At 38.7% G+C, this 27690-nt stretch overlaps 1 protein-coding gene and 1 long non-coding RNA gene across 7 annotated transcripts in view; one reads left to right on the forward strand and one right to left on the reverse strand.

Moving 5' to 3' along the window:
- The window catches only part of LOC140717160 (uncharacterized), a 32407-nt gene extending 27330 nt beyond the window's left edge, over positions 1 to 5077 (reverse strand). The window contains exons 1-2 of the long non-coding RNA XR_012096468.1: positions 4989 to 5077; positions 4092 to 4337 (exon numbers count right to left, since the gene is read on the reverse strand). This is a non-coding gene — a long non-coding RNA (uncharacterized lncRNA). The remainder of the gene's footprint in view (positions 1 to 4091; positions 4338 to 4988) is intronic.
- On the forward strand, positions 389 to 26396 carry LOC140717157 (suppressor of cytokine signaling 2-like). 6 transcript variants are annotated; one of them, XM_073030437.1, is made up of 3 exons: positions 389 to 649; positions 5005 to 5211; positions 15951 to 26396. In XM_073030437.1, the coding sequence occupies exons 2-3, from the start codon at positions 5082 to 5084 to the stop codon at positions 16421 to 16423; spliced, it is 603 nt and encodes a 200-aa protein (XP_072886538.1). In that variant the 5' UTR covers positions 389 to 649; positions 5005 to 5081; the 3' UTR covers positions 16424 to 26396. The 6 variants fall into 6 exon arrangements, with proteins under 6 accessions (XP_072886538.1, XP_072886536.1, XP_072886540.1 ...); XM_073030435.1 differs by lacking the exon at positions 389 to 649 and adding an exon at positions 3912 to 4071; XM_073030439.1 differs by lacking the exon at positions 389 to 649 and adding an exon at positions 4162 to 4279.
- The last annotated feature ends 1294 nt before the right edge of the window (positions 26397 to 27690 follow it).

Below are 27690 nucleotides of genomic sequence, written 5' to 3' on the forward strand. Positions count from 1 at the left end.
TTAATACTTCTATTTCTATGTAGTATAATTGTGTGCATTTATTTTCAGCATTTAATTAAATCACATCCGTCTGGATCACGAAGCACTTTTTTTAAACCCGACCAGAGAAAATAAATCACAATTGCCACAATATGTATGATTCACTAGCTTGTTATCTCGAAGTTAGTAAACAGAGGCCTCAAACAATGCAAAACTTTCCAACACTGTTTGCATTCGGTCTCATTTGCTCCTCGTCTTCTTTTGTTATGATTGGCTTCGTTTTTTCCTCTATGGTGCACTGACCCACGTGTCTGTTATCAGTTTCCTCCTAATGATGCACCCTTTGTCACTGGCTAGGAATTTCCTTTTCTGCTGTTCCGTACGATTTACATCAAGATGCAACACTGTCTATCGCAGAGATCTATCTTTTCCCAGTTTTCGTCGCGGCCCTTTTAAATACAGTTATACATTTCCTTTCGTGGATATCATCATTTTGGTCAGTGTTACGCTATCAGAATTATTTTTTTCTCTTTTTCGCCCGTTTTTTTTTCTTTTCCACGAGAGACACACTCCTGTGTTCATCAACTGCCATGTAAATTATGAATTCACGTCAGAAAAAAAAAGTCGATTTTCTTCTGCGGAATCAAAAGGTTTATCTTGTATCGGAAATGTAAGTACTGTCTACAAAACCGGCAGATACACTTTGAGATCATCATCTAGTGAATCAGACACATCTTGGGTATTCTAATAGTTAATTTACCCAAATCGGGTTGTAACCACTTTTAAAATTGTTTCGTGATCTAGATGGAGGTGATAAAATTGAATGCTGAAAATAAATAAATGCACAAAATTACGCGACGTAGAACTACAAACATTATCTGATAGCTACTTCTACCACCAAAATTCAACGTTGGTTTTTAAGTCTATGTCAAAAGCAAATGTGTCGCTTTCGCCCAAAATTGCATCTTCCCCTGAACCCTGTTTTAACTAACACCGGCCTCTTCTAGTCTACACCAACTCTTCTGGAGCACGTTCTATTTTCCAAGTCTTGCCTCCTTCCAGGATTTACGATGTGATAATGTTCGAGTTACTTTCCCTATTGTTCTGGCAAGAACCTCGCCTGCCTTATTTTGCTTCAGGATCTTCAATGGCCTGTTATTCTTATAGAGTTTAGGTAGGAAATGCAGGCGTATTTGATAAAACCATAGAGCATGCGAGTAAAATTAGGAGTTCGGTCCAACGAGTTTGCCTCGCCCTTCTCTCCGTAACCTTTGACGCCCTTATTAATGAAGAACCCGACAGCCTCTGTTTTAAATATACTCAATAACTTGGCCATCACAGCCGTCTGTAGCGATGAATTCCACAGAATCACCGCCCTCTGGTCAAAGAAAAAATTCTTCCTCATCTCTAAGCTAAATGGACGTCCCTCTATTCTGTGCCCTCCGGTCCTAGACTTTTCCATTAAAGGAAACATCCTCTCCACATCCACTCTATGTAGGTCTTTCAATATTCGATCTGTTTCAGTGAGATCTCCCCCTCATTCTTCTAAACTCCAGCGGAGTTCAGGCCCGGAGTCATCACATGGGCGGCATGAATTAACCCTTTGATTCCCGGAACAATTCTCGTGACCCTCTCCAATGTCAGCGCATCTTCCCTTGTTTACAATACTCCAGGTGCTGTACGACGAATGTCTTATAAAACCTCAGCATCACATCCTTGCTCTTATATTCCAGCCCTCGCGAAATGAAGGCTATCATTGCGTGTGTTTTCTCTACCACCGACTCAACCTGCACCAGGACTCCCAAATCTCTTTCTACATCTGATTTCTGAATTTTCTCCTCGTTTAGAAAATAGTTTGTGCCTTTATTCCTTCGTCCAAAGTGTATGATCATGCACTTTCCTGCACTACCTTCCACCTGCCACTTCTTTGCTCATTCTGCCCATCTGTCCAAGCCCTTCTTCAGACACTACCTGCCCCTCCACCTATCTTTGTATCGTCTGCAAACTCGGCCACAAAGCCATCAATTCCTTCATCCAAATCATTGACATTCAACCTGAAAAGAAGCGGCCCCAGCACCGACCCCACTAATCCCCGGCAGCCAGCCAGAATAAGCCTCCTTCATCCCGACACTTGGCCTCCTGTCAGTCAGCCGATCTTCCACCCACGGATTCTTATCTTAAGCAGCTTCATATGCGGCACCTTGTTCAAAGGCCTTCCAACAGATGCTATCAGGCAACATTTCCCCCGTAAGGAAACCACGGTGCTCCTCCGTGTACCCAGAATCTCATTCTTCCTGACGGACTGCAACATCTTCCCAGCCACTGAGGTGAAGTGCGGCCTCTGTCAGGGTCCGCCGTGGACATTGCGACCTAGCTGTCTAGATACGCAAGCCTGTGCAATACCGTATGGAAAGCAAGCTGTTGCCCATGTAGCAAGCTCCCCGTCTCCGCGCATCTGATGAACCCAAAGGACCGATACAGTTTGCCCCAGCAGCAGCACCACACAAGTTGCCAGTCAGCATTGAAGTCAATGTAGGGCTGCCTTTAGGGACTCCAGCTCCGGATTTTTTAAACAAACAAGAGAAAATCCGCAGCTGCTGGAAATCCTACTGAGTCCCCCCCCCCCCCCCCCCCCCCCCCCCCCACGTTTTGTGTATGTTGTCCGGATTTTTATATCTGGGTTTATTCCCAAAGCCTTTCCTACGAGCCGCAAGGCAGCAGAGGTTTGAGGTCAGTTTTCTTTCTCCTAGATGAGCTGCCAGCCATGTCGGAAGAGATATATCTGCCCGAAGCGACTGGTTTTAAGGCGCCAGTTACCCTCCCCTCGCCCGGTCAGTACAAACTGTTCCGCCGGGCGTGATAGCTAAACCAGCCGCGAAGGCCAGGAGCTGGACTTGATTGTCAGAGACTATTTGAGGCGGACGCCATTGGAAACCTGTTAATTGGTAGTGGATGTCTGTCCGCATTACCACCCGCGTCTATAACAACCTCTCGGAACCACTTAAGTCAGGCTAATTGGCCTGCACTTTCCTTCCTTCTATCTCCCACACTTAAAGAGAGCGACGAGCTTCACCTACGTAACGTTTTAAAAACAAAACGAGAGTCCCATAAACAACATAATAGATGATAATCGCAGATGCTTCTGGATGCCTAATTCCATTACCATTTTAAGTACGCTTGTAGTTTGAATCTCAAGAACAAGCGAGCGAAACGTTTGGGGATACAGTTCCCTCAAAACACAGCTTGTTATTTTTAAAGCAATCACACATTCGAGCATTGTAATGAGTCACTCCCCATCAGCTCTGTTTGAATTATTTTCAGGCGTCACGGTCACCATTCTAACAACTATAACCCTCGACTCGCTGAGCCGGTAACTTTTGCCCCCATCAACAGCGTGCAGCCTCAACCCCCGCCGGGCTCAGTTTCTCCCGCGGGGCGGCAGTGCACCGTGACGCAACAATAGCAGGCGGGGGCAAGCCCGCTGCTGATTGGTCGACGGCTAAATAGCAACAAGAGCAGGTGACGCGAATTCTTGGAAAGTTCCTGGAAAGCGGCGCGTGCGCTTCTGCCTGAAATATCAACCCCAAATCTTGGCAACCGTGACCTTTCGAGTCGAGAAACAAGACTTCCTGCTGGGAAAAAAATTGCAGCTTACAAATGTTTGCATTCGTAACTAGCTGCGAGAAACAAAAAAAAAGCAAGATTAATACGCAGCATCCCTCCAGTCCATCTTTTATTTTACACACATTGATCAATGTCGCTCTATCTAACAATTAGTTGTTTGCAAGCGATCTCGTATCAGGGCGGGGGATGGGGGGGGGGGGGAGAGTTAAACGGGAAGCGGGAGGCGTTGGCGCCCATAGGCGTGTCTTTGATTTAATGCATTCAGCATTGATCGTTTGTGGAGAAAAAGGAAGGGGGAGGGAGGAGGGTAATCTGAGGCTAAATTTGCCCAGTTCGAGTTCAGTTTCTTAGCGTCTTGTCGCCGTGCACAACCTTCTATATTCACATGACCACTCGCTTTAAAATTCTTCTTTTGTTTTCATTGCTGGGGATTTTAAAAAACAACGACATTTTCTCCATGACTGGAAAGTATGCTTTATAATCCTTACCTTCCTCTCGCTAATCACTGGGGGGGGAAATGTAGATTGAAATCATTCAGAAAGAGCCCGTGGGTACTGTGGATTGTGGGTGAAGTTCAGTGTGTGGCCGCGCATCACTGGCGATGGAGCTGGCCGGGGGAAACGAACGCTCTAGCTTAAAGGGTTAACTCATTCCAAGAACCAGAAACGAACAAAAGGTGGTCCATTTTCGGTTTTTTCTCTCTCTCTTTGCCGTCTGTGGTGCTTGGACTCTGCCTGGCAGGAGGGAAAAAGCTGAATTAGGCCGAATGTATCCAATTAGTGACTGGCTGTTATTAGTGGAGTTAAACGAGGGAAACAGGCTTGTTCCCAGGCTCGGCGTCGTATTTGCAAACCGCTGAACCGGGTTACAAACGACCAAACGCTCGGTTTCAACCGAAGGTGTATATATCTATATTCATGTATATATAGATGTATGTACGCGCGCATACAGTGTTTCAGAGTCGTGATACACGGAAACGAGTTCGTTTAATCCTTTCTCGCCCGCATTCGGAGAAAACATGCAAATGACTTTTTATTAATTAGACGAAACGAATATACTCGGAGTATCATTTTGACCGGGCAACTAGAGCAGCAAGTCAATATTTAATGAAATCGTTCGTGCCTTTGTGTAATTGCAAATCTTTATGCCGGGGCCATTGATTTTTACTTGAAAGCATTTAGCGATCTTGGTGGTATAAATTAACGCTGGCTGTTTTTCAACGTGATGGGAAAATGGACCCGAGTTCCACCGAAGATAAATGGACAACATCCGTATTAGTTTTGAGCAATTTCCGCGGGCAATTGAGATATTGGGGGCTTTTCCATGTTTGTGCTTTAGAACTTGAAATAATATAAAGAGTTCGCTCCAGTTTTACTATTGTGCACCTTGCTTCTTGTCCAGATCCACGGCGACAAACACACGCTCTTTCTGGCCCGTGATCGAAGTGGGATTAACGGTCATTTGAATTCATCACATCTATGATTTGTCAGGAGAAGGCAGTAACTCCGCTGCACCCCAGCGACTGGCCGCAAGACCCGCTTGACCTCCGGGAAGGACATTCTGACCTGTTCCGTATCTCCTACGCCATGAGGCACTTGGAGCTCACAGGTACCTTTATCATGAATATAGTAACGGCTGCGGTGGATATATGAACGGGGCTTTTTAAAAATGTCCGGCACTGTTGTGGCCCCTTTTGTTCTACCATTGCTTCGTTCCTTTGTTGTATTTTAATTTACATGAAATTAACAACTTCCACCAATGTAAATACTCAATTTCCTTGGACATCCAGCATTTGTTTTATAAAGTAATATATTTTATTACAGATGTATTTTTAGCATAATGTGAATGTCGCAGATCATTGAGTTCTAATGTATAATAACGTCGAATTCTTTAAAAAAAACACTAAATCCCTGTTTCGATTGGGTCCTTAAAACTTCGGAAATTTTGAAACAGTTGCAGATAGGAGGTTTAAAATATTTCCTGCTCGGGGCTCTGGAGTAAGATTCTTAAAATACACGCTTACATTATTAGGTTGCGTTACAAATCTCCCATGTGAGAACGAAACTGCTAATTAGGAAATAATTTTCTTTCATTTTCTTTTTTTCTGAAATTAATTTTAATTTTGAATTAAACAATTTTGCATTTGATTTTCAGCTGCAAACATTCAGACCCCACTTTGACCAGTCAGTGGAGTTGTGTACACCCACGTTTTGAGGGTGTGTAAAAACGGTAGACTTTTCAAAAAAAAAAATCATTGAGTTTTGGTGCATGTTTTAACTGTCCTAGCGTCATCGTCAAATTGAAGTAAATAAACAGTAAGGCTTAAACACACAATGATGTCAAACAATTTATGCTATTTACTTCAATAAATAATTACATTTTTAAAAAGTAAGTGGGGCACTGCACGTATTCTAAATGGAGACTCAAAGCTAAAATATATGGGCAATTTTACACTGGGTTAAATTGGAAGTTAAGCAGTGTGCATCTTTTTTTTTGAGGACACTTTCCTTCTGCTTAGTTTTATTTATTTTTTTGAGATAAGCCCTTCCGGCCAGCCAGCCACGCCAACCCGCAATTCCCCGATTTAATCCAAGCCTGACTAATCATGGGACAATTTGCCTTGACCAACTAACCTACCAACTGGTGCGTCTTTAGACTGTGGGATGAAACCGGGTCAAACCAATGCAGTCTCCGGGAGAACATGCCAACCCCTTACAGGCAGTGGCGGGAGTTGAACCCAGGTTGCTGATACTGTAAAGCATTGTGCCAACCACTGTACTAGTGTGCCCGCAGTCCGGTAAACCCCCGCTCAGCATAAACATTGTTAATTTCTTTAGGAAAGAAATGTTGCTACAGCCGCAACATTTTTTAAAAAAAGGAGTAATTGACAGTTCAGTATATTCTGGTTTTCCCTTCTTTGACACGGCTGCATAAGTTACTCCTTTGTTTCATGAGAACAAAACAAAATAAAAGTCCTGAAGCTTTTATCAAACGTTTAATCAAAATCAAACTGTGATCAAGTTTGGTTGAGCAATTTTGTTTTTGTAAAGCAACCAACACCAAATAAGTGACTTAATTTGTTTCCTTCAAACAATTACTTTTAAGTCCAAAAGTTCTCAAAGTCAGATTCAGGACTTGACAGCATGGATGTGAAAATAGTGGGGAAACATTCTGAATTGAAAGTGACAGGAAATATGTTTTTTTTAATAAGGGTATGAAGAAAGAAAAGTAAATTAAGTAAGATTTGAAGAGGGATAGTCATTTGAGACCCTAAGCAGAAGTATTAAATAAACTAAAGCTTACAGGAGCCCTAGCAGAAATCTCCTGGAATTCTCTGAAGGCTGGAGAAGTGCTTAGGGACTCAAAACAGAAGTTGCAGCAAAAATATCCAGGAACCTGTTCACACGAAGGCTGACTTTCCATTTTGGGTGACATTTTCATTTTCTTTTAGTGAAAAGATCATGCAAATGTGGGCAAAAGTAAAAGGAGAGATTTCTAGGAATGTACTTCCCTTTCTTGCTGAACTTTGTGAAGACAGGCAAGTGGATGTTGTGTACAAAGATTTGATTAAAGCCTGTGAGCCAAATTCTATGAAAAGTCTGCTACTTGAGATGAAGTGCAATTTAGTGAGGACATTTAAGAAATAATGCCTAATTCATGGCATACAGAACTCAAATGATGTTGATATGGAGATTACTGTTAGCTTGATGAATATTACCATGGGAGAGCTCCAAAGGAGTTATTTTTTTCTGGTGGTATCTTTACTAATTATCTTCAGTGATCTAAACTTAGAAGTCACAAGTACAAAAGGTGTGCTGGCTAATGAATTCTGGATCATTAAAATTTGTCGCACAAGAGGCCACTTGTCCTGTTTCCCAGTGATGGTAAACAGAGAGTTTTGCAATGTGTATACTGTACATAAGATTGTATGCTCTCAATCCTTGAGTAAATGTTCCAATCCCACTGACGTATGGCAGGACTTAAAAGGATCACTGAGGGAATAACTGGAATTGAGAATTGGGCAGATACTTTCCGAGAAAAATGCATAATGGCATACAGTTCAGCCAGTTTCTCAAATGTGGAAAAACGTGGAATTTCTAAGAAATTGTGGGCTCCATGAGCTTGTCTGGAAAACGAGGCCTTGGATTTTGCAATGGTTTATATCTAATAAGTGGCACTGCATGACAGAGCATGCCTTGCCCTACCCTTGTTTACAGGATAATACTCCTTGACAGAGCCAATTCCTGCTTTTGTAGTCCCGGGAATGGAGGAATCTAGTGTTGGATATCTTCAAACAATCAGACTGGAGGACTATGAAGTTTGCATCTTGAGGACTGGGGATGCGGCCCAAGCTTAATCTGTAAGATCTCCATGCCAAATCTAAGAAATGAATAGAGACAGAAGTGAAAAGAAGTTTAAAGTCATCATTGTTTTTAATAGCACCACCAACAATTCAAACTTTCAATACTCTGCAAAGGTAATGATTAATCTTAAGTGCCAAATACAGTAGATTGATTCCCACTAACTATAACTTGTCATGTCTGAGAGGATGTGATTTGACATGATTTATCCTTCTTGGTGTTTAGTTTGTAATGTTGGTGCATTCACCCTTTAGCTGTGCTATTTGTGCACTAGTATCAGTGAGCTTCATATACTGATTATTTCTGCAAGCAAATGCCCACCCCAGGGAAAATTTAGATATGATCAAATTGGGTTTTAAACTTGACATAAGATTAATTTATGGTGTGTCATTTGGTGGTAGTGATGGCATTTCTTTGAGGGAAGTTAACCTGAACCTATGGCTCCTAGTGGTTTCTGATGCATGACTGGATCTGTGTTGATTAATTGTTAAAGATTGCATGTTGTCATTAGTTAAAATCTCCAAATCAGGTTTAGTAAGCAAACTAGTTACATTGTGGTCTTTAGTATTTCTAGAAAGTCCTTCACTCCAAAATATTTAATGATTGTAGAAAGGGGAAAATCTATTTAATCTTTGTTTTTATTAACATAGGACATGAAGTTCTTAGATAGCTCAGTTAATCGAAAACTTATAAGCTACTAAAATTCCTGGTCTGTTTATATTGTACTTAATTCCGGATTTTTTTAAGTGCTTTCCCTTTTCATCAAGGCTGCTTCTAGGAAAAGCAGTCCGAAGTTCACAAAGGCTCAGTTTACAGCAAAGGAATGAAATAAATTTATTTTTACACAGTGGCAAGAAAATATTGGTAATGCTGAGCCAGAAAACTTGTTGCTTGTGCAAGCACCACTTCATGGAAGATTTCTTTTATTTATTTATTGAATAATCACATTAATCATTCAATAATATGCTGTATTAATTGGTGGGAATTGTCAGCATTGGTATCTCTGCTTTAGACTGTATGCCATTACACATGTTTATGTTTTAAAGGGAGGAGACATTATCTGGGTTGGGTTTAGATTAAGGTGTGGTTGAACGAACAAGAGTTTGATTGTGCAGGAGGTAAAGTTAAAGGTGAGCATTGTGGCATTTTTATTTTAAAAGCATGGGAAATAGAAGTTTTAAAACATTTGGAACTATGAGCTTCTGACAAAAATTAGAATAGAAATGATTTTTCTGTGTTAGCAATCAACAGATGTTCCATTGGCCTTAACAGCACAATGTCTGCTTCATTTAATGCCATGACTTCAAAACTGCACTATTGAAAACAAGATTTGTTTTTAAATGCTGTATTCTTAGTTACTTTTCCAGTGTAGAAATTATGGTTTCAACTCTACAGTACAGCTGTTATTTTCTTCCCCATTTAAAAAAACTCAGGCTTGAGGCCTAATGCCTGGCTGTCAGTCAGTCTCCCCTAACCGCCTCTAAAGTGGAAGATGGTAATAAAAAATATTGCCTTTTACAATAGGTCTGGAGTGAAGTTTTTATTTTTGTGCAACATTTTAGTGAAATCTGTAAATAATGTAGTACTCTGTGTAAATACGACGTCTGAACTCCTCAAGCGTTCCACAATTATACAATGGGTTGGCTTATCTGCTCTTTTGGGAATGAGAGGATATTTGTTCTGATATCTTTGACAAATAGATTTGTTACTCTAAGTAATAGGTTCTGGATAATTTGGCACTCGTGGCAACCACGTATATGATGTCCCTATGTAAATTAAGTTCTGGGCTGCTTGTAGCTAGTCTTTGAACGATTAACAATCACCATGCAAGAAAATTGCTGCCCCCCTGCTCTCCCCCAAAAGAATAATAATCAGATTCAGAAGTATGTTCTTGATATCAGAATTGCTGCAAAAGCCAAGTTTCATATTTTATATAAATGCAGAAATCATTGTTAATAAATTAATTCTGTGTGTTGTGCTCCAAAGTATTGAGATATGTGTGATTCATCATAGCATTGGACATTAGTATCAAAGTTAACCAATAAATTCATCAGTCAACAGTTGTTGCCATTTTTTTTTAAAAGAGGTTATGATCTATTGCTATTCAAGCTATCAATATCAAACAATCTTAAATACCAGTCAATTACCTCTATCGACTAAATCAGTAAATACACCACTTGGCTTAGATCTGTACAATTAGACCAGGAGGTTTCCAGGGATGTACTGACATCCACTGAAATAAGTGTTGATGCACTATATTTGGTTTGAATAACACTTGATTATGGAGCAGAGAATCAGCCACTGTTCTTTGTGAAATGTACTGAGGATAACCACTGATGTTAGTGTGGAATTTTGTTTGTTGCTTTTCAAGGGCAGTGAATTTTCATATTGGAGGTAGTTTTGGTGACCTCAACATTTTCCTCGTGGGTGTTGTGTGCAAATTTGACTGTGGTTTCCACCAGTGTGGCTGGAGTTGAGACAAATTAAAAAAAAAACATCTGTTAAAGCACACTACCTACTCAGGTTGGTGAAGATGGGTAAAGTATACTGCCCGGACAGCTGATTGTAAAGTGAAGAGAGGCATTGAGGACCCGATGACCAAACAATTTGGTTCAAATTGTAAACACTCTAGGTGCAATCATTATTGAACTTTAGAGGCAGGATTTTTGTTCGTATATTAAGTTCACACCAATATTGCATAGCTTGTTACAAATTCCATTGGGATTATGTATGTGTGACTTCTTTTAATGGATGATTTTATTTTACTTTGTTTGCATGAACAGCTCAAGTGCTCCATGAGGCTGCAGTAGTGTGTGACTACTGTTGCTGTCCAGATGACTGTAGATATTTCAGTGTAATGTCATTCTTGTATTCAATAATTGCATTTTTTAAACTTTGTATAACTTTACCGAGTGTGGAGTCTAAAGACATCAGCTCTTCAGTGATGATTTGAGTTTCTGAATTAAATCGTCTCTTTGTAACATGGATACAAATGCCCTGTGTTTCTAACCAGCTTTTTCAGTGGCCATTTTATTAGGTAGCTCTGTCCACCTCCTTGTTAATGCAAATATGCAGTCTGCCAATCGTGTGGCAGCATCTCGATGCAAAAAAGCATGTGGACATGGTCAAGAGGGCCTGTTGTTCTTCAGACCAAACATCAGAATGGGGAAAAAATGTGATCTGAGTGACTTTGACCATGTAATGGTTGTTGGTGCCAGATGAGGTGGTTTGAGTATGTCAGAAACTGTGGATCTCCTGGGATTTTCAGGGGCAGCAGTCTCTAGAGTTTGTAGGGCAAGGTGCAACAAGCCAAACGAAAGCATCTAGTGAGGACACTTCTGTGGGTGAAAATGCTTGTTAATGAGAGAAGTTAGAGAGAATGGCCAGACGGGTTCAAACTGACAGGAAGGTGACAGTAACTCAACCACACGTTGCAAAAGTAGTGTGCGGAAGAGCATCACTGAATACAGAATGTGTCAAACCTTGAAGTGGATGGGCTACAATAGCAGAACATAAGTGAGTTCCATTCCGGTACCTATACAGTCGTCACTGAGTGTATATGTCAAATCACAAACAAGAGAAAATCCGCAGATTGCACACACACAAAATGCTGGAGGAACTCAGGGTTTCAGCCTGAAACGTTGACTGTACTTTTTTCCATAGATGCTGCCTGGCCTGCCGAGTTCCTCCAGCATTTTGTGTGTGTTACTGAATGTATCTGGATGCATTTTCACATTGTAGTGGAATTGAGATCTTTTTTATGCAGCTTTCTCATGATGGTCTATTTCTTCATCCCCTCTTGTTCCCCCTTCATGTACATCCATATATTTCCAGAGAACCTAATGAAAATCAGTTATAAAAGGAAAACTAAAAATTTGGAGATCCTAGAAGCCTGAAATTAACAAAAAAAGAGAAAATGCTAGCAGCGTCTGTGAAAAGAGGAAGAGTTATTGATTCAGCTCAAAGACACAGCTGGAACTGGGCAAGAGGGGAAAATAGTTTTAAGTTGGAGAGAGTAGGTGCGGGAGAAGATTGGGTAGGATAATGGGAATATCTCTGTTTGGTATCTCTTCTCTTGAAGAAACAAGCCATTGCTTCAGATTGATTGTTATACACCACATTATTTTCCATCTAAGGTCTTAAATACAATTGTGCTTCTGATTCTTGGATTTTACAAGTGTATTCCTAAATCATGATTTTGTAGCAAGATTCAAGAGTCCTTCAACAGTTATGATTTAGTATGCATGCAATGCACAGAGATCTTATGCGTTCTTTTAAAAGAACACTTTTGAAATGCCAAATAGATTCTTTAAAAATACTTGTTAAATCTGAGCGTTTTCCATATTCTTTTTTGTGCATGATGCTTTTACTATTTCAGTAAATTGTTTTCACAGAAAGCTTCCAAGAAACTGCCACTGCAGGAAACTAAAAATGTGATGAAAATGGGGAAGATGATCTATTAAGCTGTCGCGATATAAGACATAGGATCATGAGGAAGCTCCAAGAGCTTTGTTCTAAAGGGTCCTGACTGATGATGGGCTTCAACCATTGCCAGTTCTGAATAATCTTGACTCCTCTATAGTTCAGGACTTTAACAGGTTCAATATTTCTAGCTCTACAGCATCCTGCGGTGGAAATTTCCAAATATATTTATATATCTGCCCGAGGGAAACTAAATACTACTTATCACCATTTTAAATGGATGACATGCTCATCTGAAAATTTCCCAGGTCTTGCTTCTCCTTTGAAGGAAAACATGTTCTTACTTTCTCTTGTATCAAACTCCTTTCAAACCATCACACTGTTCTGAACTCCAATAGGTGTAATCCCAGTCCGTTCAACCCGGAAGCCATTTGCTGCCTTCCAGGATCAGACTAATGGACTTTCTGTGCTCTGCTCCCAGTGAAAGTATACCACTTCTGAAATGAGCAGTCCAAAACAGTATGCAGATTTGAGAGATCATCCCACGAAATGAAATTGTATTTACATTTTTCTCCTCCATATCTTTTGCAATAAAGATCAACCATTTGCTTTCTAAGTTACTTGCCACACCTGCATGCTAGATTCCTGTGTTTCATATACAAGGCCACCCAGATTTCTCTGAGCACCAACATTCAGTAGTCTCCCTCTATTTAATCTCTCTGGATTTAAATAATATTCTGTTTTTCTGCCATTGATGGATAACCTTGCATCTGTCAAAAGTTTGCCTACTCGCTCCAACTAACAACTTGTGTAGCTGCATTCTTTGTATTTTCAGTAAATTTGACTTTAATACATTCACTCCTAATTGTCACCAACAGACGTAAATATTTGAAGCCCCAACTCTGATCACTATTATACAACTACTGGTTCCAGCTTGAATTATAAGTTCCACTTGTCTTTTTTTGGTTAATTAACCTGACCTCTATACACACTAATTATTGCCCTAGTGCTTAAAAACTTGTACCTTGTGCCCTGTATTTTATCACAAGGCTTCCAGAAATCAAAATGCACCATGTTTAATGGTTTCTCTTGATCCACTCATCAGTAGGTCTTTAAAAACTGATAAATATGTCAGACTTTACTTCCCTTCTTTAACACTACGTTGACACGGCTTGTTGGCATAATGATTTTCTGCGGGTCCTGCTACACTTAATAATGGATTTTGGCTTTCGGATATTAGACTAACTTGCCTGCAGTGTCCTGCTTCATCTTCAGTGTTATCTTTGCAAACTTGCTTGGTTCAGTCTGCATGAGGATGAATTGCTCACAGTTATCATAGTACGTTTCCTGCATATCTCTATTCCACTGGCATTTTGTGTGTGTTGTCTCTATTATTTCATGATTTAAACACTGTCCTATAGTGTAGCTGATATTAGGGGGCCTATAAACTGCTAGAGCAGCTCTCTTCCCTTGAACTTCTGTGTCTAGTCAAACTTGAGTTTCTGAGATTTTTTTTCACTGCTGTACTGATTTCATCCCTTATTAACAGAGCTACACTACTTGCCCCTCCGTTAAATCCGAAGCAACTTGCTTTGGTCAAGTTGCACTTGCAGTGCCTTGAGAAAGTATTCAGCCCCCACAACTACTTTCACATTTTACTGTCTCATTTTCTAATTTTAAAATATAACGAAGCAGTGTTTTATTGAACTAGTGTGTATATCTATTTTTTTTTATTTAAGCCATCAATATTTGCATCAGTGCTGCAAACATTCAGACAAAGGCTTTTAAAATTTGTCATTGCAGCCCATGTTTCCAGTGTTCACTCCATATGCAGATTCACTCTGATATTTCTGCATTCAAGTCCTATCCTGTCACACTCCCCAGCAATACAAACTAGCCCTTTTACTTCATCCTTCTAAATTGACCTGTATCCTTCCCCTCCTACATCTAAGACATCTAAAAACATCTGTGAAGAATAAAAATAAGCTTTAATAGGAGGCAGGCTCTGTTTGTGTTACAGGGCTTTACATCAGTGATTAAGGGTCTCTCCAGAGTGTCTATCCTGAGCGTTGCTCTCTGGTGAGACTTGAATCAGACTAATATAAACAATTATGTAATTGTAAGTGGAGAAAGATTCTTAATTGGAAATATTTAATTTCATTATAGCCAATTTAGTGCTCTGGCATGTTTTCTACATGTGGTTGTTCTTGGATCAGCAGTACAGACCATGCAAATCGGTTTGTAAAAATTTCCATTGCGACTCTATTTGTGCTTTGCATTTAAAATAAAAACGGCTCTGCGATGGGGAACGTAGGACATTTCAGGTGGATGTGAACAGGTCATTCAGTGAGCATTAGGTAGATAACACTTAATGTAGAGGTAATGAGAGGTGATCAGAGGATCGGATCAGTCAATCAGGTTTATTATCACTGACACATCATGAAATTTGTGGTTGCAGTACAGTGCAATACATAAAAATGCTATAAATTATAATAAGAAATATATTTTAAAAATTAAATACGTAGTGCAAGAATATTGAAGTAGCGTTCATGGGTTCATTGTCTATTCAGAAATCTGACGGTGGAGGGGGAGAGGCTGTTCATAAAACATTGTTTGTTTTCAGGTTCTTGTACCTCCTCTCTGATGGTAGTAATAAGAAGAGAGCACGACCTGGGTAGAGGGGTCTTTAACGATGGATGCTGCCTTTTTGAGGCATCAACTTTCGAAGATGTCCTCAATGCTGGGGAGGCTCGTGCCCATGATGGGCTGGCTGAGTTTACTGTGTAGTGGCCCCTCCCATACCAGACCGTAATGCATTCAGTTAGAATGCTCTCCATGGTAATGTGCTAGAGTCCTCGGTGACATATTGAATCTGTTCAAACTGCGGTGAAATATTACTGCTTGTGTACCCTCTTCATAATTGCTTTGATATGTTGGGCCCAGGATGGGTCTCCAGAGATGTTGAAATCCAGGAACTTGAAACTACTCAACCTTTCCACTGCTGATCAAAGAATGTAATAACTCTGTTGAGTAAGAGGTTTTCAGTTTAGCTGAGAAGCAACCTTGAGCACAATTTACTAACAGTCAATATATTATTGGAAAACTCTGGAAGAACCAAGTATGATTTGGTTATGGGATTGGGAACAATGTCATCATGGATAGCTGTTGTGGTTCTATGCTGCAGAACGCTAAGACATAGAGATACTATTCCCCATAATATGTGCAAGAGGGTTATGATACCTGTGGAGAAAGTAAAGAATTGTTTTAAATAGAATGAAGCCACAATTGAAGAGCAGAAGCTGCAGGAGTAGTTCAGAGCTGAATTTTCTCCACTATAACACTAGGAGTAAGTTCAGCTGAGGTAAATGGAAATGATTGGATTCCGGAGAATCCTTGCTACGGTTATTTCTGTAATCACTTCTTTTAGTGTTTGTAAAGGTCTTGATGAGGAGAAGGTGATAAATGAATTGTTGAATCCTATTTGGCTTATTTCCCAGCTTCTGATGAAATACTACAAAATGAAAGCTTTGACTTACGCTATCCCTCGGTTCTTTCTCCATCCAGGCTGGTATTGGGGAGCGCTCACATCAGTTGAAGCACGGCAGATTCTGAATCAAACCACCGAAGGCACGTTTCTAGTCCGGGACAGCTCCAACCCAGAATATCTCCTAACATTGTCTGTCAAAACAAGCTCAGGACCTGCGCATCTTCGCATCGAGTACAACGAGGGCAAGTTTGGCTTCGATTCGGTAGTTTTGGCGAAACCAAAGCTCAAGAATTTTGAAGATGTAGTTGATCTTGTCCAGCATTATGTCTCGCTGTCTAGAAGTGCTCACACTGCACACGGCCAGTCAATTGCACCAGTGACTAAAGACACAGTCATTCATCTGAAACTGACCAAACCTCTATACGTTGCAACTCCTTCACTGCAACATCTTTGTAGGATTATAATCAATAAAAGTACTAAGACAATCCAAGAACTTCCTTTGCCCACTAGATTAAAGGAATATTTATTAGAATATCCTTTCCGCTTATAAACAAGTGGTAACCATTCCAAGGATGTGAATGAGTACACAACTCAGATAAATGGTTGAAAGCCTCATACTGGGGACATATTCAACTGTTTTATGTTGAGTACTGAGGCAAATGCAAAACCCTGTGGATGATGAGTTTAAACTAACCAACACGTTTTTACTTGGAACAAATTAATCAACGCCACTTCTCCAGTTTCTTATTTACCAAAGGTTTTGGTACCCATTTATTTTTTTTCATTTAGTATTTCTGTTGACAGTTATACATTGCAGGTACTTTGAACTCCTGGGTTGCATTATATAAGAAATAGATTGATTCAGAGAGGATAAGGATAGATAAAGTGATTTAGTGCGAGAAATTACTATGGTGTGATGGTGTTGAATGGAGGGTCATTGCTAAATATTGGTGCGCCCTCATTTTTAGTTCAACTGCTTTGCTGGGAACTGCATGACGTGGGGATGTTGAGATTTTAGAATTTCTGGTGCTCCCTGTGATGAGATGGATAAACCCCAACATGGGTAAACTCTGTACATTCACCTTGATACAAGGTGCCTGTGTTTATTTTTTTGTAGTAAGACAAACTGGTCTCTTCTTGTGAAAGACAGTTAATGATCTGCTCTTGTGAAGCTGGTGGAAGTTGCTGGAAGAAATAAGCGTCCTGTTTCGCTTCCTCTTGAGAATTTGGGTAACCTGTACCAGGAGCACACCCGACACAAAAACGAGCCTTAGGAAAGGGATTTCACGGTAAGCCAATCAGCAGAAAGGAATGTCGAGGGAAGGCCACGTAATGTCATTTAATATCCAAAAAAACACAATAGTTTATCTGCTTTTAATAAGTTCAACTATTGATGGCATTCTTTAAACAATGAGCCAAAAGAATTGAAAACAAAAGGTACTTGTTTTTAAATTTGTCCAGGAAGCAAAAATAAAATGTGTTGTCCGGATAATATTGCATTGCCTCGTGCAACTGGAGTGAGGCGTGTGTTGCACGGTTTCTGTGCATGAGGAAAGCAGCTGATTAATTGACTTGCTGATGCCCAAGAATCCTTCGAACAAGGAAAGGTCGCCAAACCTGTAAAACTTGTTCTGTCTTTTGAATGTGCACCCTAGATAGTCACGGTATGCCATGTCCCACTTTAGGATCTGTAGTCCCATCTGTCACTGACTTGGTCAAAGCTTAATCTTCCATAAATACTCAACACCTACCTCAGATGGGATTTGCAATAGGAAATGTACCATCAACGCTAGGCATCACCTTGCGCAAGATCAGTGCAAGAGATGCCCTTCTGAGGGCAAAATGCTGGAAATCTGACTTGCAAGTACACAGTGTAACAAGAGGATCAAACTGAATCAGGCCCACTGCCGTTGAGGTTCCCTCATGCCTACACAGAGCTAGGCTGGAAGCAGAGGGTAAACTTCAAGCATCCATACCCACTAATCCAACTGTGAAGTGTCAGTAATGACTTCCCCCAAAGTGCCACTAGTCTTTCAGTCGGCAACGTAAACGCCATTTTAAAAAATTCGTAAGTCAATTAAAGTCTTTTAATACCTGATGCACCATCAATAACTCTCGGAGACAAGAGGCGAACGATAGACTTTTATTAGCTGCAAGAGACCACGATTAGCAGCAAGAGACCACCACACAATATCCTGGAGACTGAGGGGGGGAGCAGTGCCTCCAACCGCCTTTAAACAGGGGTCTGTGGGAGCAGCCGCAGGAGCAGTCAGCAGAGGGGCGTGTCCAGACAGGTATATGTAGTTCACCACATGAACCTCCTTTGAAACCTTTCCAATGTCAATACATCCTTTTGTTGAAAAGGAGCCCAAAACTGCTCACAATACTCCAAGTGAGGCCTCACCAATGTCTTATAAAGCCTCAATATTACATCCTTGCTTTTATATTCTAGCCTTCTCAAAATAAAGGCAAACACTGCGTTTGCCTTCCTCACCGGTGATTCAACCTGCAAATTAACCTTGAGGGAATCCTGCATGACTCCCAAGTTCATTTGCACATAGATAGTCTTTTATTAGCTGCAGGAGACCACCACACAACATCCTGGCGACTGAGGGGGGAGCAGTGCCTCCAATCGCCTTTATACTGGGGTCTGTGGGAGGAGCCGCAGGAGCAGTCAGCAGTGGGGCGTGTCCAGACAGGTATATGTAGTTCACCACACATACCTCTGTTCAAATGTATTTAAAAATTACTAACATTAAAGCAATATTATAAAATGGACTTAATGAAAACACAGTCACTGGAAAAACTAAATAAAAATTAAACTCCCTAAAGCAAAATATGTTTACTCTTCCTTTTTCACTCCCGAGCAACAAGTCTAGAGTGCCAAAGAAAATCAACTGGGTTTTGGATTTGCTCAACGATTTCTTTTTGTGCATTCTCTCAATAGAAGGTATTGTCAGATGCGGTGCTGTTTTTATTAAATCTGGAAATTCCCAGCCATTCAAGCGACTGAGTATTATTGGATCCAGTAAGAACTGTTGACGAAGCTCAACAAGCTGTTGCCCAATGTGATGCCCATCCCCTTATGATGTTATTTATCCCATTTACCTGCCAGATATATTCTACTTACAGAACAGGGATTTTGGTTTGTTTTGGTCCTACCATTACAGAGTTAAAGGCTTTTCAGGTGCAAATTCTAACCCAGTAAATTGAAAGGTAGTGAAAAAGGCAGTATGGGCAGGATTGGACAATTCCTCTGTCACTTGAGGCTGCTGATCATGTTCCTGTTTGTAACTGAAAATGAAATTAAACATATAATTTGCATAAAACTGTTGCAAATTGTAGACTGGGTAAATTTGCATTGCTACTTGAACGATTGGTTGTTTTGAGCCCTGACAAATGTTTCCTGCAACTCTTCCTGCCCCCACCCACACAATTCAATTGGTTGCAAAAGTTTTTGAGGCAGTGTTGTCAATAGTTGCTCTAAAAATAAGGGTGTGTTTTTACTGTATATTTTGGCACTGAATTGTCCAGATTTTGTTGTTTGGGCCATGTACGCTCATCCCTTAACCACCAAGTACCTGGCACTTAACCTTGGATGTGCCTGGAAAAAATTTGTTTTGAGAACTTCGTACACTATGTTGGCATGTCACTGCATGTTGCCAGCAACCTGGTCACATGGCTGAGCTAGAACAAGCCCCCACCAATCCTGGAGAAACTGTTCAGCAGACTGCAAGGCCACACACCGGTTTTGCTCTCTGTCAAGGCACTCAAGCTTTATAAATGATCCAAATTTAAAACATTGCAGAAAGTTGAATAACCTAATTAAATATCAGTTTACTTCAGCTTTATCCTTTCTTTTGCTTACGGCCATACAATCTCTGTGGAGTTGTATATTCTGTGCTAGAGCAGGATTTATGAGCAGATTCCCCATCTACAATCCTGGACAATTTCAACAAATTGGTGCCCCATTTCTGGACTCTGAAACAACAAAGTGATAGACTCCCTGGCAGGAAATGTTGACAAAACCCAGCAAAACAAAATGTGTTCATGGAGAACAATAATTGATGGGGTGGAAATGACGATTATGACAACACATTTCCTGCAATTAACTCTCAATTGTTACAAATTGGAAGATCTCCACTTAGATTTACCCCACTCTTTGGAAATTTCTAAAATTAATTTGCATCTAAAGCAGCCTCTGATCATATTAAAATGCATGATGGGAAATTTAACAAATATGCTTCATTCTTGGTTTTTAAGGATTGCTGATGTGCGATTCCAATATCTGCTTAAATATTTTACAACAAATTCAAAGAAAATGTCGCCAGATACCGAATCATTTTCACCTCCAGCCCCCTGGCTAATCGCTTTTCTAACCAAGTCCAAACTGTACAGGTGTTTTTAAAAAAAAAAAAAATTTCCATTTCCATCATTACACGCATTCAAAGTTTAGTCTGCATGGCTGGAATTGGTATTCTAATTGCTTAGTGCTGAATAGGTAACCTGTTACTTTTATCATGTGTTGAACATATTTATCATGGACCATAAAACTATATTTTCATATTTATTTCAAGTTTTCCAAGAAATGAAGAATTGTCTTTAAGAGCCAAAATTTGGAGAAAAATGTTCCACGTTTATCTTAGGATTTTGGAATTTAACATATTTAAAGATCATCACTCTCAGTCATTTTAAAAAAAAAAGGATGGCCTAATGGATCCTTTTTTTTTAATGACTGGGAGTGATGATCCTTAAATATTTTTCTTATGAATAAAGAGGAGAAAGGCATTGCCATTTTTGCAGTTGTGGGTAGAGAACAATAAAACTCTTTGTTACTTCACACAGTGATGATCAAGCTAGCTGAGCCAAAGGTTCCTTTCAGATCTGCCTTCAGCTGTGGTGTTAAAACCAGCCATTGCTGTAGAGATTAAATGTGTTTAGTACCTGCATGTGCTTTGAATTTGGGTTTTTACCTTTCCTCCAGTAAATATTTCAAAAATGGTTGCCAGGAGTTGAAAAGAAGTGCGACACAAGTTATTGGAATGGCAAATCAGCAAAAGTAATAGGTGGATTTATTTTGTAACTTCCTAGTTTTCCTCATAAAATATCTCTTTTGATAGGATAGTTATAAAGGTGCATTCTGATTTAACAAGCTGCCTTCTTTTAGTTGTACTGCGGATTCTGGTTCATTAGGACACCTCAGGATCTGTACATCTTGGCCCAATTAAGTGGCTGGCCCAATTAGCTAATATTTCATAGAAATTGTTAAAAACGTATTTTAAAAAAAAGACAAACTACTGTTTAACTGAGTAGCAAATTATGTATTTAAATGAAATACAGAGTAAATTAGAACACTACCAATAATACTACAGTACTAGGAAACTTTATTAGTTCCTAGTAGTTAACGATGGAGGAATTTATCCAGTAAACACTTTATATTGATTGACTGTAAATGAAGAAAATCAGTGCATAACCTAGTAAAGATAATGGACTGCTTCATACAATGCTATCAATGATTGCATCCTCCAAATCTTCATTTTCATTATAACATTCGAGATGTTTGTTGATACCTACAAAGGAACCTTTGTAGTTCCTAACTTGTTGTAGTCGTGAAATAATTTCATTTTCACTCCCAGCTGTTTCTGACATCTCCAAGCCTGGATGCTTGAAGCTGCTGTGAGCAGAGTAGTTCTGAATTGTCTTGCTGCTCATCTCTCACTATTAATCAATGACAGAAATCACTGCATTTTGAACACAAACACGTGTAACTTATGCTATTTAATAACTGCTCATTCAAAGAACGACATAGAATCTAACGCCGTACAAATGCACACATCTGCCACTAGTTAGAAACCATTTGCCAGCAGTCTCCTGACACAATTAAGCAACGTAGTGTCCCAAATAATGAAGGGAATCCTGGCTATTTTCTTAATTAGATTTTGCTCTTTAAGAGTTGTCCCAAATAAGTGGTTGCCCAATTAACTGGAACGCCACTGTATTTTTTTGTCATTCTGCGTATCTTAATTTTGCATTTCCACCCATAATGGATTAGATTTCTGAAAGTCAACCCCAGGAGAGCATAAAGTGGGTATGGTCTTTACCTAATGGAATTAAATTGTGTGGCTAGTTACACTAAGGACAGTGAATATTTGATATAGCAAAGGATCCCACCCAAATTAGCTATTTCTACAAGTTGGAAATTGTGCTGCAGTTTCAATCATGTAGTTTTTGGAACAATAAGTGAACCTGATATTCCCAATGAATAGAAAAATCCAAAAATTGTGATGTGAGCAGGATTGACAACATACTTGCTAAAATGTAGAAATAAACAACAAATTAAAATAATTGAACTAAATGATTTATTATATAAAATGTTCATTATTGATATTACTTTAATTGAAAGTTGAATAATTATCTTTAGTTTTATTTTGGAAAGTGACATCACTGGACACAATTAATTTTTTTCTTTCTAAACAATCCATGTGTCTTAATCTTGGAGAGTGATTTCTGCAAAAGCACCAATGTCATCAGGTCACTGAGAAATCTGCATTAAAACTAAAAGAATTTAGCTTTGATTAAATGTTCTAAAATTAAGCAGCCCTTTTCAAAACCTAGAGCATCTAAAACAAAAGTTTCTTAGTTAACTTATTTGCATTAATATCCACATAATATCAAAATGAAGGTGGAAGATCAGAGATTAATGTTCATCAGGAATTACCTGTTTAAAATAAGGAAGATGTAGAACCATAAGGAGTCAAATCATGTGGGGGCTCAGGGTATTCCCATGTCTTGTGCAATTTTTAGTTATAAAGTTACATTGTGCCTATATTCAGTTGGTGTGACCCAGTACCTGAGTAGAAAAACTCGGTGGTTATTATTTGAGCAGATGGTGTGATTGGGATGGTAGGGGTGGCATGAGGAAATAAATTGTAGTGCTTTACACAAGGAAATCCTTAATACGCATATACTGTATATTCCCCATCCTGAATATTTGTTTCAAGAAACCTTATTAAATATTCAGGTATCATACTTGTTGGCTAAAGCACAAAATACTAGTGTATTCCAATTCAGACTGTCAAAAAAGAAGTAAATGAGCTCGCATTCCTTATGCACGTGCACATGTACGTATACATCCTCACCATCCCTAACCCTTGAGTCTGACTTCCTAATTAAACCATGTTATGCAGGAAGGAGACCTGATAGAGGAACCAAGGCATTGTCCTTTGTTCTGTTAAAATGGCAGCCAGCTTTTCATTTAACTTGAAAGATAAGGACGGTTATTTGAGATTTATTCTATATAATTATGAATAAGTTGTATTGGTCCCACTGAAGAAACCGTGATGACTTTATTTTAACACCCTCCATCTGTGTCGAAATGTTATGGATATCTGAGTGGCAATCCTGCTCAATTCCCACCGACCAAGTCCAAATTCACCAAAGTATAGTCTCTGTCTCAGTACTTGGAAATAATCCATCATTCGACACTAATGATAGAGGTGCAAATTTGCGAAAACATGTATTTTCAAACTTTGGTACTGTTTGGATGTTTTAATTGTACCACATAACTGTACCCCAAAATGGGAAGTATTCAAATTAGAAAGAAGCATGTCTAGGTTTGATTGGTTATGTAGAAAAATAGTAGTTGGTTATTATTCTCCTCTACAGTAATGGAAGAATATAAAACATAGAGGAAAATAGGTGCAGGATTGGCCTTGTGGCCCATTGAGATTGCTCACTATGTATTCAATAGCATATTGACTAATCTTAGCTTGGAGATTTCCAGCCTATTTCCCAGAACCCTCGACTGCATCAGAGACCAAACAACTGTCTGACATGGTTTTAAGTACGTCCAGTGATTCAGCTTCCTCAGTTCCCGGGTAGAGAATTCCAAAGATTCATGATCCTCCAAGGGAATAAATTCCTTTTCATCTCTATCATAATTGGGCAATGCTGCATCTAATCTAGTCAAACTTCATAAGGGGAAGTTTATGAGGAATAATCTGTTTAGTAACCTGATCTTTTTTTAATTATTATTATGTACTGCATCTGTGGTTAGATGGGTGAGAAAGAGGTGGGTGGTGAGAGGTTGTGCAGTACTGTGTTTATGTGACCGTTTCATTCTAGGGTGGTAGCGGTTCAGTCTGCTAAAGGTTGTCTGTAGAAATTGTGAAGTAAGTTTCGAATATAACTTGTGAAGTATAAATATAAATTGTTTCGAATATAAATTGTGAAGTAAGTTTCGAATATAACTTGTATACTGTAGGTTTTGGAATCAGTATTTAATTTCTGTCAGAGAAATCTCCTGCGCTTCTCATGTTTTATGTTTGAATTCACCTGTCTGTGACACAGGAATTTTACTGCCTTTGATGCTGTGCATCTGTCAATTACACACTGTGTGAGCTGCAAGTCAGTGAGGACATTACACCAGAAACTGCTTTTTTTATATTCTTAAAAAGTTTTTTAAAAAAAGCAGCATATTATTTCTGTGATGAAATCAACAGAGACAAAAATAATAGCTTAGGATTGACTTGGCTGAGGTGCTTATAGTTCTTAATTGTGCATTTGTTCAAAATATTCTGGAGCATGTAATGATATAGATTAATGAGTATCATTTTTATTCCTAAATATTTGTAAAACTGAAATGTTATTAATAATCACCAAATTTAACACGAGTTAAGCTTTGCAGATAGCTTTGCTATAACTATTCACAGTGCACGTGGCTTCCATTTTACTGACTTCCAGTAATGTGAACTGTGGAATTTTTTGAATGAATTTATCCCATATAAATCTTGTAACTAATTATCTCCGGTATAGAAGGTCTTGTTCATGTGAACAGATCTGTTTTCTCAGGAGGAGTTTAAATACTCCAATGTGCTGCTCTGTCACAGTGTGATTTAAGCAGCTGATTTATCATCTGCTGGGAAATAGTCAAGTTATGAAAATGGTGCACACACAAAAGTCTGTCTTTTGTGTTAATATTTAACAACTTATTGGTGCTGAACCATTTTGGTAATTAACATGTCATTGTTTCTTGGTAATAAACTGCCAAATATGCTCAATTCCATTTTACAGCTGCAAAGCTGTCATTAAATTTATAATGGTGACTATTCAACTATTACTATTTTTTTTCTCTGACATAATGTATCCAAAATGTATTTGGAAAAAGTATTTTGAATGGTAGTTTCCAAAAATCACTAAAATTAATACGGCTTGTTTTAGGAATGGCTGCACCATTAAAGAGGCAACATGTAAGTATATGTCAAACTATTCTTCTCAGTAGGAAGAATTAAATCAGGTTATTACCATGATAAATGATTTGTTAACCAAATAAAGTAATTCAATTATTGTTTTGCAGTTTTTTTAAATAAACAATTGATTTTTAGAAAAAATGATTGCTAACCACGTTTTGAAAGGGTTCCACTTTAAATTCCTGGAGTCTGGTAATTACTACAACAATAGCAATTTTATTCTCCTCTCCAATTAGTGTTGGTGCAACCATTTCTGAGAAATGGAGGTCTGCATACATGTGCAAATAATTTTTGGATTCCTTTTACTAGCAGCATGGCTGATTATAAAGCACAAGGTAAAATATATAGGATTCTGTTTACAAGATACAGGAATATATGTAGTTCTTTATTTTATATTTTTATATTGTTTCTGAAATAATGATTATATTGATAAATTTGGAATATTTGCTCAATGACTGACAGAGTGTATCTCTGGCTTTTACTTTGCATCTGAATCTCATATACAAGAGAGGTTTGGGTAAAGTCACAAGGTAACTGAGTGGTTGGTCAACTGAGAGGAGTCAGCTGGTCTGGCCAACAAATCTGTGTTGTGATGTTGGGGAAAACCGATCTTCTGATCTCCGGCAGAAAATGTGCTAGAGGAAGAGTATCACCAGTTAATGTATTGGCTCTGTGGAAATACAAGGGAAGTGAAATGTTGGGCATATTCAAGGTCTAGGTTTTAGCTGACGCATAATTGTTTGGGATATGAAATGAGAAAAAAATAAAAGAACTAAAATAATCATATATGGCAGTCTGCACTTTATATAGTCTCCATGGATACTAGATTGTCATAAATACACTCTTTACACTGTTTAGCTGAATGTTACGATACTTTTTGAAGTTTATCTTTCCTCAGTCCAGTATTAACATTGGAATTTACCTCCAAGTAGACCCTGGACTGTTCAAACCTTGTGCTTTTAGATGAAAGAAAAACCCATAAATATACAGAATATAAAGTGATTGAGACTAGCACAGTTCTTGCGTTGCTGTTAATAGATTCTGTATGCAACTCTGTAAATATAAAAATAAGCTTTGTCAGTTGACCTGAAATTGAACTTTGATGGGCCTGTAGACATTGATATTCTGTATTATATTTAAGTGACAGTACTGTTTGTTACATTCCTGGAACTGCAGGCACTGTAAAATATATTCTCCGATGTTTACACCACGTCTTTGGAATTTGTGAAACTTGTTTTCATTCACACGCAAATAAAATACTGCTGAATCTTTTCATTCTGTGTGCAAATTATCTGAGTGATTTATAGAAATGGTTACTGAGCTAGTAATTATCCTTCTACATTCCCCCCCCAACCTTTCCCATTTCAAACCCACTAACTTATGATGGTAGCTCTTTGAAAGTAATTGTTCTTCATAAAAGGAGATGAGATAATACAATGCTTGAGTTTGATTGTGGATAAACCAGACTCATTCTTCCTCAGTCCCTACACTGCCCCTAGAGATCTCAGAAAATGAGCTGGCAGTCGGAACTAAAGTTATCTTAAAAAAAAATGTCCAGTCTTCATTATGACAATTTTAGCACCCAATAAACTGAAAGTTCTGAGGATTAATGTTCCAAATTTGAGCTCATTGATTCAGCTTTAAGGTGTGTTTCTGACAGGTTATTGTCTAGTTTCTCTTACAATCATGTTCCTAAGTATCTACCGATTCTGGCTATTGACTCTATTATTAAATAATTCCTGATTATTTACCTCTGATGTTGTGCATCAACATCGCATCAGTAAGCTCTAATATAACCCAGTTTTAAACTGTGGTCTACTTTGGAGAAGTCACTTGGGAACCTCAGTAGGACTTTGATCAAAAGCTAAAAATAGGTAAATTATTGAAAGGTTCAATTTGATATAGAAAAATGCATTATACCACACATCAGGAGGAAACAAAGCTTTATTCCAAATGGTATAGATGGCGATGTTAGTACTTATAGTCTTTAGCCATTTGACTTGTTAAAGGTCCATTAAAATTCAATTTTAAAGTACTGGTTAGATCAGTTGAGTTAAAATTACATCTCAGTCAAATACTACAAGGTATTTTTTGATCTGAACCATATTTTGAGAGCTGTATTTATCGATATTTTAATTCAAAGAAAGTGCAAGCACAAGTGAAGAATTTAATTTTGAAGAAAAATGTATATTGCATCTAAAATGCAATATTACTGAAGTAATATTAAATTAGAGAGGAGGGAAATTTGGAATGTGACATAAAGACGTTTTACTGCAAGATAAACAAGAGTATTCCCAGTGGCACTGATGAGGTGGACAATACATTTAGTATTTAAGCATGTGGATAACTTATAAAACAGCTATGAACTAAATTGCTTTGCTGGGTAAGGCTGCCTTTGAACTATTGAAATAATTACATTAATGAATATGATTTGACACCTGAAATTCAGTATGGGATCAACTTATTTGTGTGAAATTCTAAATTTGCTTAAATAAATCGCATTTATTTTGTGTGTAAGGAGGTAATTAATTTCAGGTACACTTGAGTATTAGGTACATTCTTTATCTGG

Source organism: Hemitrygon akajei, chromosome 27 (genome assembly GCF_048418815.1).
Source record: "Hemitrygon akajei chromosome 27, sHemAka1.3, whole genome shotgun sequence".
NCBI classification, from domain to species: Eukaryota; Metazoa; Chordata; class Chondrichthyes; order Myliobatiformes; family Dasyatidae; genus Hemitrygon; species Hemitrygon akajei.

What these genes read in the sequence shown, in the direction of transcription:
- LOC140717157 (XM_073030437.1), top strand. Translation starts at nt 5,082, where the DNA reads ATGATTTGTCAGGAGAAGGCAGTAACTCCGCTGCACCCCAGCGACTGG. An exon ending in GAGGCACTTGGAGCTCACAG is followed by an intron (nt 5,212 to 15,950) that starts GTACCTTTATCA and finishes TTCTCCATCCAG; the next exon opens with GCTGGTATTGGGGAGCGCTC.